The following is a 13,395-nucleotide window of genomic DNA, read 5'->3' on the forward strand; positions in this document are numbered from 1 at the left end:
ATAATGTAGCCCTACCAAGAAGATCCTCTCTGAACATGCTAATATTTCAATGTCTCTGTAGTGCTATAGACAGCTTAAGCGGGTGCGCACACACTTTTTCTAGTACAAGAGCTTATCTAGTGCTACAAATAGAAAGCCTGCCCATGGCTTCAGAGCAGTGATTCTCAGCCAGGATGCCATGGCACACACAGGTGTCTTGAGATCCTTTCAAGGGTGCTGCACCATGCCACACACAGTTAGCACTGTTAGGTGTGTAAACATAATTCAAATTATAAACCCAGAGATTTCAAATGGGAATCCCCAGTATTAAAAACATTCTGGCCCATAGTGGTCTTTCTGAGTTATTTGCAATGGAAGAATTTCTGCATTTTTTTCTGTATTCAAAAACCAAGTGAAAACTAAAAGCTGGCATTTTCTGACAGGTACCTCAAGTTTACCTCAAGACAGGTACCACTGCCTCAAGTCTACCTCTGCACTGAGTGAATCAACAGGTCCAAAAAGGTTGAGAACCACTGCTTTAGTGTTACACCGCTGCAAATGCAAGGTTTATGAACAATACTTAATGGGAACATACCATGCCCACATATGGTAAAGTTGGCAATAACTCATGGGCTCATGGATTGTTACATCAATTCCACAATTCAATGAACAGCTCCCTGGAACTTCCAAGGGGCTCAAAGCATGACTGGCAGAGCTGGCAGATAAACCTTTCATCTCTTAATTTACAGTTTAGCTTAATACTTTAAAGAAAAAGGTAATGTTAATAGCGGAAAATAAATCCCTGTAAAATAGCAGCAGTGCGCAAGCCCTGTGTGACCAAATCAGTGGTAAGATTGCAGAACAGGGCTGCTGCAATGGCTTAAGTAGTTCTTAGTCCTAAGGAATCATGAAGCTAAGGTCATCTGCAAGTATTGTGGGGTGTGAACCATTTTCTAAATTATTTAATGCCATTTAACATTCAAAACCTACTTCAAATTTACAAATTGTTATATGCTAACATGCCACACTCTGGACACAAGGGTCTGGGACAAAAGTTTCATAAACCAGTTTGACCAAAATCAGTTAAGTCTGATACTACATGCAACCAGTTTTATCTTAAACCAGTTTCAGCCATTTTTAAACTGGTTTGTGTGTCAGAACTGGTTTAAGCCAGAATTTATGTTCTGTTACAGGTTTAAACCAGTTTCTGGTCACTTAAACCGGTTTAGGTACAACTTCTGTCCCTAGCCAAGGAGAAGATGCCAGTCGATACTATTAATATAAAGTTAGCTGACTCCCATAATCCAGTCGTAGAACACGTGGCAAAAAAAGAAAGCTAATTCCTCTAGTGACTGGACTGCTACTGAGCCATACTGGAAAGCCCCATGTCTCTTGTTCATTCAAGCAATGAACTCCCTTTAGAAATATGATGGAGGCTGAATTTATAAAAGGGAAGTCCACTTGGGCATTTATTACTCTCTTACCTTATGAAGCATGTTTCCCTTCCTTTATTCCTCACTTACAGTCTTCCTTGATTATTGTCTATATTACAACAGATTCAAAAATCTCCAAAAATCAGATTATAGTCCTATTTCTTGCACTCTGAACAAACCCACAGAACCAGTCCTTGTTCCAAAGAGCTTATTATCTGCTGTAAGACAAAACTCAACAAATGTCTGTGAAGAACATGCAGGGAATGGAGATCAAAAGAAAAGGGGAACAGTGATAACATCACCTAGTTGCAAAGATCAGCTGTCAGAAAAAGAAATGTATTCAGACTAAATTTGTTCTACTTTGTTGGAGTTAAACACAATTATACACTAAAATTACCATGAAAAATTTACACTTGAAAACTATAAAGCAAGTATCCTTAAGGACCTTCTTGTTATTTTGAGGGATGAAGACAGTACAGTGGACCCTCCCCTCTTCCCCCCCGCTTCCCCCACGAATTGTACTGATGCACTTTTTTTTAATTACATGATACAACTGGAGAATCCATCATGGCATTTCATTCCTGACAACTCCTTAGAGTATTAAAGAAGCTCATGTGTTAGAAGACATTGCAAATTGACATTCCAGTTTAAAACAGCTGTAGTAATTCTGGTCTTCTTAGTTTAAGGCACAGAACTTAAAGAGCAGGGACTGGTACTTCAAGATAGATCACTACTTTCAGAAACCCCATGTACACCTGCAGTTAATGTTTGGTAGAAAAGGTTCTCAAGCTGCCAGCAGCAGTAATGATTTCTTCATTTATATAAAGATTCAAACAGAAGCAGATGGACATGATGCAAATATGATGAATGCCAACATAAATTTATATAGGTAAGTAATAGCTAAACAATATTTTTAATGGTTTTATTTTTAAACGCTTAAAAAGCTGTCTGGTTAAATCTGGTATGTCCATAAATAAAAATGGTAGAAATATATCTATTGCAGCTTCCACACTCAACCCTAAATTCTATCAGAGTAAAACATGTCTTAGACCTAATAAATAAAGGTCTGTACCAGTAACTGATGATTCGGAACTGGCAGATTTCTTGAAATCACTTATCACAATTCTAGTAGGATCAATTTGGTCTTTCACTTTTTCAATGCAGACTAACTGAAAGTCAAGTCATTTACTATATAAATGTTTTTCAGATGAAAGGGTCTTCACATGATACACAATTAAGCTAGGGAATCCACTGTTGCTTGATCTTCAGACCAAGAGTTTAATAGTATTTGCAATGATAAAGGCTTAGAAGGATAATGATTGCATTCAGAGTTCCATTACCTAATTCATAAGGTGCTGAATATGCACACGTAACATCTCTCTCTCTGCAGACCTGTAAATATGGAACACTCAAGGAAGATGTACATTGATAGACCCATGTCCCTGGTAGAGGAAAGTTAAAGGTGACGTGCGAGCCATTCCTTTTGCATAAATAACTTCTCTAATATCCGATTGACATTCTTTGTTCTCATCTAAATTGTGTCCCATAACAAAAGTAAAAGGGACTCCACACATGTGCCAAATATATTTAATTGTGAGGATAAACTGGGTGATGTCCCATCAAATTGGGAAGATTTAAGGAAAGATAGTGACAGGAGATGTAAACACTCCTGCCTCAAGCCTTAAATCAATCAGGAAATGACTGGATTAAGAAGAAATCACCCTTATAGCCAGGTTATTTATGACTATGAAGACAAACAACATTCCTTGCACCTCTCTCTCAAGCATCTGGTCCTGGCCATTGTCAGAGACAATAACGAAGGACTAACTGGATTGCTGGTCTGGTTTAGGTTTGCCATTGCCATTTTTGTTCCTAACTTAGAAACAAGAGCATTATCTGATTAATACTGGTTTTAGAAATACCTCAGACATTTTTATAAATGAAGGTGGGTTTCTGCAGTGTTCTTGGCCAACATTTTTGGCATATGTTTGTAGTCATTGAGCAACTAATACCTTAGTTTATTCTTAATTGAGCATGTCACCCTTTAAATACTCAAGTTCTTTTTTTTTAATATTACTTTACATTAGCTCAATTCATTTTCTTTTCAAACATCTAAAATATAAAAAGTTCTAACTGTTATGGGTCTAACTGCCTTTTCAAGCAACTGAGACAAGTATAAGTCTTTCAGCTGTGCCCTACAGTATGGACAGATATTTATCTGAAGTGCTCCAGATCCTTCTCCAACTTGGAATTTCCTGCATCCCTTCCTGCTCCCGCTCCCTCTGACCCCCAAACCCTCATGACTACTTCAAACCAGTAGAGAAAACATGTGACAGAGATGCCCTCCAGCACACTGGACTCTCTGCATGCTTCTTGGCCTTTGGTCTCCAGAGGTTGCTGAGGACAGCTTAGAGTACAGAAGAGCACTCACTGGCTGCCTTCCCTGCTCTGCTCCCTGTCCCCTATTGTGAATGGGCTGGGGAGCAGAGTCCAGGGGACCAAGCAACCCCCTATCACACTGCTGAAAAATGCAGACATTTTAGGAAATGCTTCAAAATGAAACATTTTAAGGATGATCCCCTTCTTTTGAAGACCATTTTTAAGTGTATCATTGGGTGTGACTGTCTGCACTGTCACTATCCATAGCATTTCAAGCAAGACATCTGTCCCTGGCCCTAATTTTAATTGGGAAGAAAGGGAGGAAAAAATAAGGCCAAAGATGACTGATAGCAGGGCTTTTTTTTTTTTTGTTAAGGATCCTTGACTCTGAATTCTGTTCCTCCTTGGTCTCGCAGCATAATTTTTTTGACCTTCAGGTTGTGTTTCAAAGGCTCCCTGTACTTTTTAACTCCTGAGGCTGGAAGAGAATCTTGAAGGTAGGGGAGAAGGGAAACGTATTCAGATTGTGACACAATCTCACAAAAATAAATCAGTGAAAAATGCTACGTCCGTATCTCACAGTCATTTTTCTGCACCTCCCTAAGATTTACAAGTGGAGTATGTCAGCTTTAACTCTGAATGTCCTTAATGCAATCAGTCTACTTTATGGTTTAAAATTCTCTTAGTTTGTGTAAAGGAAGTGAGAAAGATTAATTTATGCTTTGATTAAAAGCACAATCTCATCACACAACAGAAATGCACAGGGTGTAGCAAAATAAAGCTCAGTCAATAGTAACAACAATAATTTCAAAAGAGTATCATCATTTTAAAGTTTCTTTCATTAACATAAGATCAAGTTGATGGTTATTCAAGTAACTGCCAGACAAAACATTCAGATCTCAGATATTATTTTACTAAAATATATTCAAATTATTTGCTTTTATCAACAAAAGTAAATTTCAGGGGATTAAGCTGCAAAAGTTTGAGATAATTAAAGCAGTCTTATTCTTTTTTGCAACTACAAACACTATCCTTCAAAAAATGCAATTACACAGTGAATCTTAGAAGCTGGAATTTCTTAAAGGAAAAACAACTCACAGTTTAATCTAGTGAAACCCCAATTAACAGACATGTTGATATAAGAATATACTGGACATTGGATTAAATTTACTTTGCACCAATTTCTTAAGATCCTATATTTTGTTGCAAATATTTGAAAATTAACATACGTTTCAAGAATCAACATTTTAAGAACTCTTCCTCTTCTCCTTGCCCTGAAAAAAAAAAAAGCAGAAGACGTACAGCAATATACTGGCACCCTTACCAACGGATGTGTGTGAATCAGTGTGCCCTCAGCATCTTTATGTTGTTCTCTGATACTGACACTCCTAACAAACAAATTCTAAAAAAGCATACAACTGTTAATCCTTTATTGATAATCATCTATAAATTGTAGATAATGTCCCAGTATAGCCTCCAGAGCACATATATTCTAGGTGTCATAGCATACTAACTTTTATTCTAGGAGTAAAAGGAAATCAAATCTGAAGTTTCAAGTAACATCTATAAAGTTTAGACTAGAAAATAGCTGTTCTTTAATTCAATTTTTCAGCCTGTGAGTCCATGACAGTTGTCTTTGGCCTCTTTTTATTGCAGATGTTATGGCAAAGCCACATCCAAGGCAAACAGCAACATCCTTCAGCTGTGCTGTTACAGATGGAAACAGGTTTAGACAGCAGCACTAAAAGCTCGTGCCTTGTATACCAACCTCCTGAAATCTTGGGCTTGCAATGGAATATCAGCTTTCAACATTAAAAAAAAAAAGAAGCTTTTACACCTTGTGGTTGTGAAGAAAAGTTTCATTAAAGTGTGTTGAGCATAAGTAATACACATCTGTCTAAATGTACAAAGACCCAGAAACCCCAGCACTGAAAGGTGTTTACTACTCCATTCATCTCAAAAGATTTTTAGCACTCACACTTTACCTCCAGAAAGGACTGCACATGAGGCAGGATTAAAGTAAATCATCTAAGCCAAGGGTAACAAACCCATCTAGCCCCATAACCCGGAGGAGGGTCGTAGGGCCGATCTGGGGCCTGGACTGGGTCCACGGCCCATCCCTGCATGCTGGAGCCAGTATTCAAGGCCAGTCTGGTGTAGGCTTACATGCAGCATGCACCCCAGACCAGCCCTGTGAACCACATGAAGTATCCGGCACAAGTCCAGGGTACTTGTTGTATGCGGTGCCTGAGTTGAGCTGGATTGGGCTGCGTGATGGATCTGGTATATAGGCCAGTATGTGAGCCTGATCTGGACTGGCCTCACATCTAGCAAGAGCCCTTGACTGGCCCTGTGAGCTGTGTGCAGAGCATGAGCTGGGTCCAGCCACTTGCAGCATGTACCAAACCAGTTCTGTACACTGCATACAATGTATGGGACCGGGACCAGTATGTGCTGCATACAGTACATGAAGCCAATTTGAGACCAACAGACAGCACTGAGGACTAGATCATAGGGCTCCGTGGGCTAGGTCTGGCCTGCGGGCCATTTCTTTGACACCTCTGACCAAAACAGTTGACATAAACATTCATTCTTTCCTCTCCATAGAATAGATAGAGCCCAATCTGTTTTTCTTGGGATGAGCGAAGAAAGCTCTGTGTCGCTTCTCTGGCTTCTCTTGGAAAGAAGAGATCTTTGGATCATTTGTAGGCTTAGGTCCCTAGCACCAACAAAGTGCATACAGGATGGTCCATGTTCTCTTTCCACATACTGCAATTCTTATGTTGTCTTTCCATCTCCCTGTCAGAGATTTCAACCACTATACATCTTGGCTTGTTCTTGAACTGCATCAGCCAGTAGCATAACTAAGGCAGGGTGAGCAGAGCACCAGTCCTTTGTGCCAATTCAGAAGGGGCACCAGCAGCCTCCCACAACACTGGGCAACTCCCACCCAAGACACTGAAATTGATATTTACAACTCTGGGATCAGCCTCTGGAGTTTGGGGTAGGGGTCTACTAAGCTCAAGGAGGTGACTGGCCGATTTTGTAGGCAGAACCAGCTGCCAATTTCATAGGTTGAGAGCTGTGGCCCTCCCCCACCATGCCTTTGATTGGCCAAGGAGGCTCAGCAGTCCCACCCCTCCCCACAGATTGCCAGACAGCTGGAAACCCTGACTTAATTACCTGGATTAAATCAGGGGAACCCATTAATTCATGTGTTATTAAGCATGAATTAACAGCTTCCCCAGGATTAATCAAGGTAATTAAGCCCCAGTTTTCGGCCATCCCCAAGCAGTAGTTCGCTGCAAAAAAAAAAAAAAAACACGAAAAAGAAACTTATGAGCAAGCAGAAAAGCCCTGCAGCCTTGGAGCACGGGGCGGTGGAGGGGACAGGGGGCAGAAGTGGGGGGAAGTGGCAGGAAGGAGGATGGGAGTGGGGTGCGGGGGCTTCTCACAGCAGGCCCAGCACACAGCATGCATAGCAGACCACCCTCCCCCCCAACTTCTCCCCTGCCTGACTCCAACTGCTGCTCAGCTCACCAGGGCACTGTGGCAGCAGCTTATTCCTGCCCTGCCCCTGCCCCCCCCCCCCCCCCCCAAGACTATACACTTTCTACGCACTTTTGTCCTTGCTGGTAAGCTTGTGGGGTTTTGGGGGGAGGGATTGTAGCACATGTGCCAAAAGTGTGCAACCTGCACTTTTTCACAGAGCCTGCCCAAAATCACACTGTCTATGAAAACTGCGATTTTGGTAGGTTCCTAGTTATAAGTCAAATGTAGAAAGATATACAGAAATAATGGATGCCTGGTTTTATGAAGGATAATGCCTTTTCTGGAACTCTTGGTTGGGGGGGGTGTTAGTATGTGCTTTAAGTTTCTGCTTCTCTTTACAGCCCTGAGTGGGAAGACAGGGGAAAAATAGGTTTGTTGTGTGTGCGTGTGAAATAAAGAGGAAACCATCCCCTGTTGGCTATTAAAATAGTTCAAACACAGACTTAATATCGGCAACTCTGGGCATAGACTCTGTAAATATCTGAAACAATGTTATGTCCGGGCAATTCTTTTGCTGAGAAATCTTTATGGGAATGTCTACATGAGAATGTCATAGCTGGCTGCTACCATGAGAGAAGAAACTGCAAATAAAGACACCATGCTCTTAAGAGCATGGAAAAAAATTAATGAGTTTTACAGATGTACATGCATTCAAATATCCAAAACATCTCTCTCAGTCTTGCATAGCTACCTCATCCTGTTGCCATATGTTGTAAGAAATTTTCCATCACGGTATTCAGAGACCATTCCCTAATGAGAACAATACATAATCTGATAGATTTTTAATAAAATGTGATTTTTACTATCTGAAAATTAAGGCATCAACTCTGTTGCTATTTTTCTTACTTAATTTACTACAAAAGTAACAACGGTGTGTGGAAAATGACTTATGTCATAGATTATTGTATTTTCAATTACCAGCTGTTTTAAATTTGGATATTAAGTAATTCACGCATATTTTTTTGCAAAGGCTGCATGATTTAATAAATTCCCATATGCCCCAACATGTGCCAGCTCTACTAGGTTATCTAAAATCCAGCTGCTGTTATGATATTAGCTGCCAACTTTGAAACTACTGAAGAGAATAATGAATCAGCTTCAAGTCAGCTCAGATATACTGACATAGTTCCCAGTTAAGTGTGCCAAAATATCTGTTAATTAAAAACTCTCTCTCTCTCTCTCTCACACGCATGCGCACACACGCACACACACCAGCCTTGTACCAATGTTTGAAAAATATCTGCTTTGCCATAAGAAAAAAGATGATGATGAGAAATACTAGATGCAACCTTTTCACTCAAAACAGTTTGATTGCAATTAACTGACCAAACTACATGAGAATATCCAAAAAGTCCAATGAAAGCACTGTTCTCTCTTTTTTTTTAACCCCTTTTATATCCCAAAGAGCTATCTGGATTTCATACATTATGTAGTCACACTGCTAGATTCAGTGACATGGATCTCAAAAAATTAGTTTTTACTGTGTATGAATGCTTGATGAAATACCCAAGCCACAAAGAAAGAAAACACAACTCATTCTAAAAAAGAAAAGGGATAAAGATAGCCCATTAAGGCAAAATTACCAATCCTTGCAGCCTATGAGTTCCCTATCATTCTATGAAGAAATACCTAATGAAAATATTCCAAGGAACTGAATCTAAGATATTTATTGCCATATTATATTTTTCCTTAATTCCTAGTATTACTTGATAGTCCAAGTAAAGAAATATTTAATTGAAGACTAAAGTAAATATAATTGGCTATTATAGGTGTTTTTAAGATAGGCGTCATAACTTGTTTTTTTTGTTTTAATATACATAAAAATATGCTTAGACACACATTTACCCTGTATTTTGTTTCTATGGAAAAGAATTCTAATGGCTACCCAGCCAGAAACTATCACAATTACTTAAAGCAAACTTGGGGTATTAGAATACAAAAGTACATTCATCCCCATTATAGAACTAAATACTTAGTAAAATATCAATTCATTTTATCATGAGATGGACCACATCCAGCATGCAAAATAGACAATACTAAAAAGCCACATTAAAGACAACTTCAGCAAAGCGCACTTCAAGCAGTATATATGTAGTAATTCAGGCATAAAAATAATCTAAAATATATTATTTAAAAAAAGATTAGGAACCTATTGACAAATTAAAAGCATGTCACGCAGCAACACAAGGTATTTATAAAACTCAGGCAAAGAAGTAAACCACATCAAGGGGCTTTATAGAAAACTTTGAAAGGTTAAAGAAGCTCATTCTTTTTTGTACCTTAATTACGAGGTTGCAAGTAACTGTGTTTTCAGCCACATGTTCTTGACATGGCAAAAAGAATGTTGGTATTTTCTTGAGTATTAACAGACTTACTTTTCTTTAAGGAAATCCACTACCCGTTTGAAGTCTGCCACACAGTATTCTCTTTTCATGTCCATGAGCACGCTGTCAGAAGCAGACTGAACTGGTATGTGGAGGAAAGCATATACTCTTGGATGATTAAGAATCTTTGCCATTTCCTAAAAATGGTCAGAAGAAAAAAAAAAAAAAAAAGCTATTTAGTTAAATTTTAAAGTCAGTGTACAAAAATCATATTCAATTCACACAGGCTAATTAGGGTCAGTAGTGAGCTTCTAATTTTCCCCAAAAAACTCAGTTATGGCGCTCACTCATGAGAGCAGAAATAAGAGGAAATGTTTAGCAGCAATATTTCAAATTTATGTCTATTCTCAACTCTAAATGAAAGGTAACAGTAAGGTGATGTCCTCTAATATGCATTGGTTGTTGAAGACCTTAATACAATTTAAATGCAAACACTAAAGGACTCTGGAGCTTTGAATCTATGTAATCAAAAGCTTGAGCAGTGCTCTCAGAAACAGCTGTTTGGAGTTTCAGAAAACAAGGAGTAGCTCCTCATTAGTCAGAGAGGAATCGATTCCCACACATTACAAAGAGTGCGTCCCCTTTAGTCTCTAACTTGAGAATTCTTAAGATTCACCCTTCCTCAGTTAGCAACTGGCCGATCAACTGCAGATCTGCTTCCCCATTATGTAACAGATTCTGCTCTACAGTACAGTTAACACCTGTTTGCAACAATAAAAAATTAGGAACTACAAATCCTTCCTAATAACATTTCACCTGGAACATTTTTCTATTATGTATTTATATTAGCAAAGCCACAGCCACTCAAGGGTCAGACAGATGTAACATTTGAAGTGCTCCAACTGTCTCTAGAGCACTCCAAAGACGAAGGTTCAGAACTCTGTGGTTTGTTGCTCAAGCAATGAGACTAAGTTGGCACATCTCCATGAAAGTGGCATAGCTCATCCTAAAGTTTTCCCACCACTACTCATCATCCCATGTTCCCCAGTTAATGCACTCATAACAGTTGTGCTCCCTGGAACAGATATGCCAATACGTGGATGCCGAGTTGTCCCAGGGAAGATCATCTTTCAGTATGTATCATCTTTGGGCATTCTGTTAGCAGTGTACACCAGGTAGCAAATCTCACAGCGGCGCCTTTCCAGGGTCTTGGGTCATAATGCCCTGCACTGCAATTCTGATGGCTTCTCAGCCAGCAGATGATCTGGAAGAGCATGCAAACCATGCTCAGGTAGGTCAGGACTCTGCATCTCGTGTCATTGCTTGGCCAGGAGCTGCCAGGCAAAAAAATAGTAGGCATCCATTCTGGCTTCCTGGGGTGACAACCCTGCTCTTGTACCTGCTGAGCTCGCCTGACCAAGCCTACAGTGGCAGCAAGCACATAGCACAAGCTAAGGGAGCAAACAGCCAACAGGCTCCCTCCTCTCCACTCAGCGGCCCTTGGGAGCCTCTGGAGATTTGGGCCCAAAGGGCATGCTCTTCTCTGCTGTCCTGTCCTCTAACTGCAGAGCTCTTTCACACTATAGACTCAAGTCCATTCTGAAGAGCTTCAGCTGGGAGGGGCCTGTACATTAGTCCAATGAAGTAGCCCAAATTTGAAGCATTTCACACAGGAGTAGGATTTGAAGTACTTCAAAAGAATGTCTGCCCATGCCCCTTGGCCAACCTTGTATCAGGGCACTGGCAAGTTGCTACCAGAAGGCATCACCCATGTTCTAAATTAAAAAGAAACTAGGAAATTAAAAGAGAATAGTTTTAGAAGGGATAACAGTATATAGTGAGCAGTTGGGAACACAAGGTTATAATGGGATAAACATGTAGGAGAATGGGCAGGCTGAAGGGTCAAACAAAACTTTTGTTATTTATTTCAGGGCATATTTTATCCTTGTATTCTTTTAAAACTGTACATGCTTAAGAGGGTATGACTATATATAGCCTACAGTAACAAGCAGGGTAGCAGACAATTTTGTTTCTGGCATTACAGAATGTGTTTATGACTCGACTTTCATATTTGTTTATAAATAATCTTATATTATCAATCAGTCATGGTCTGCTTGAGCCTTCACTGGGCCAGAACGGCTAAGATGTGCCACCTTTTGTCATCAAAGGCAAAGAAAAAAACCAATGTGGTTAGCATCGCTTCCAATACCCAAATCTGAACAATGTAGCAGCCACCAGGGCGGGGCTGACTGGCTTTTATCATAAATGCAGAGCAGACGTTGAACTCATGCCTCTGAAGATCTAAGGTGGACCTTAATCAACTTGCCACTACATCCTTGGGCTACAACTAAGAAAATTTTTAATTTTTTTTTAAAACAACAGGTTTCTCTTGGAAAAAAAAGCCCTATGAAAATGTAGCCCGGATATACCTGGGGGGTGTGCCCTGTCCTCCGATGACAGCGGTGGTGGTCAGGCAGGGTGCTGAGGAAGGGGTCAGCTACTAGAGTGGCTTCCTCCCCTCTCTATAGAACTAGGCCGAAACCAAATACTTAACTATGCTTATTTATTACAAGAAAAAATACAGACACTTAATATAAAACAGAGTATTTACAAGGTTTAACATATAATACTATATATAATATTCCACAATTCATATATAATACCAAATATGAACCAAATAACTTCCAATCTATACAACACAATTAACACATAGGGATATTAACCTATATAACCCAAGTAACTTAACCATAATATTTCCTTAAACCTTTACAAATAACAATACCAATATATACATTGAGACATTAAAACACATAAACCATAACCCCCCTTAAAGAATACCCCTAGTTATACAGCCCTTAACACAACAACCTCAAAATAGGGAGTGCACTCAGCACCTCTCCGAGGGGTTTCCCTGAAGCCCCTCCCCTTAGGGCCCTGGGATGTGGACATGCCTCTCCTGCAATGGAGGGTGGAGATGGCAGACCCTCCTCACCCACGTTAGCGTCTCCTGCGGGGCCCGCTTCCCCAGTAACCAGGGCTCACTCTCTCACGGGAGCCAAGGCCTTGCAGTCTCTGCCTCCCCGGTCTCACACTGGGGGTTCTCCCCATTCCTGGGCCCTGCTCTGGGCACTGGGGCTCTTTTAGTTAAAAGTGGAGCCGCACTGCGGGGCTCCAGTCACTCGGCCTAGGGCCAGGGCTAACATGAGCAGCTGCAAGCTGCTTTCAAGGCGGTTACCCTTATGCTGAACTGTGAGGCCCAAGCAGCCGTGAGCTGCTCCCAGGGCCAGCTCTCCATGTGATGATCTGCACACCATGCTGGGCCCGAGCAGCTTCGAGCCAATCTGCACACCAAATGCCCAGCCGCTTGCTGGGTTTGCAGACTCAAGTCACCTCGAGCAGCTCCTAGAGCCTGATCCCCATGCACTGATTTGCACACCACTGAAGCTGAAGCAGGGTCCTGAGGAAGGCCATCTCTGGAGCTCCTCTCTCCTCGCCATCCCTCGTCGTCTCTCCAGCCTGCTAAGCATGCTCCCCTTTTGTACTCTTCAGGGGCTCCACCCCCAAAGTTCCCCAGACCAAGCTGGTGCAGTTCCGATTCAGGTCCAGCTGCTCCTTGCCCCCTCTCTTTGGAAAAGGGCGGGGCATTGCTTCCTTTGTGCTGCCTCTGGATTGGTGGGCAGGCTCCACCAATCAAACAGCAGACCCTTGATCCTGGGACTCAACCCAAG

General features: G+C 40.9%; 1 protein-coding gene across 4 annotated transcripts in view; it reads right to left on the reverse strand.

Annotated features, from left to right (window-relative positions):
• The window catches only part of CDKAL1 (CDK5 regulatory subunit associated protein 1 like 1), a 706,822-nt gene that overhangs the window by 229,941 nt on the left and 463,486 nt on the right, over window positions 1-13,395 (reverse strand). For all 4 annotated transcript variants that reach the window (XM_019490403.2, XM_019490404.2, XM_059724329.1 and 1 more), the window contains one exon: window positions 9,719-9,864. In XM_019490403.2, the coding sequence (XP_019345948.1) occupies window positions 9,719-9,864 (146 nt within the window). The remainder of the gene's footprint in view (window positions 1-9,718; window positions 9,865-13,395) is intronic.

This window comes from Alligator mississippiensis, chromosome 3 (genome assembly GCF_030867095.1).
Source record: "Alligator mississippiensis isolate rAllMis1 chromosome 3, rAllMis1, whole genome shotgun sequence".
Taxonomy (NCBI): Eukaryota; Metazoa; Chordata; order Crocodylia; family Alligatoridae; genus Alligator; species Alligator mississippiensis.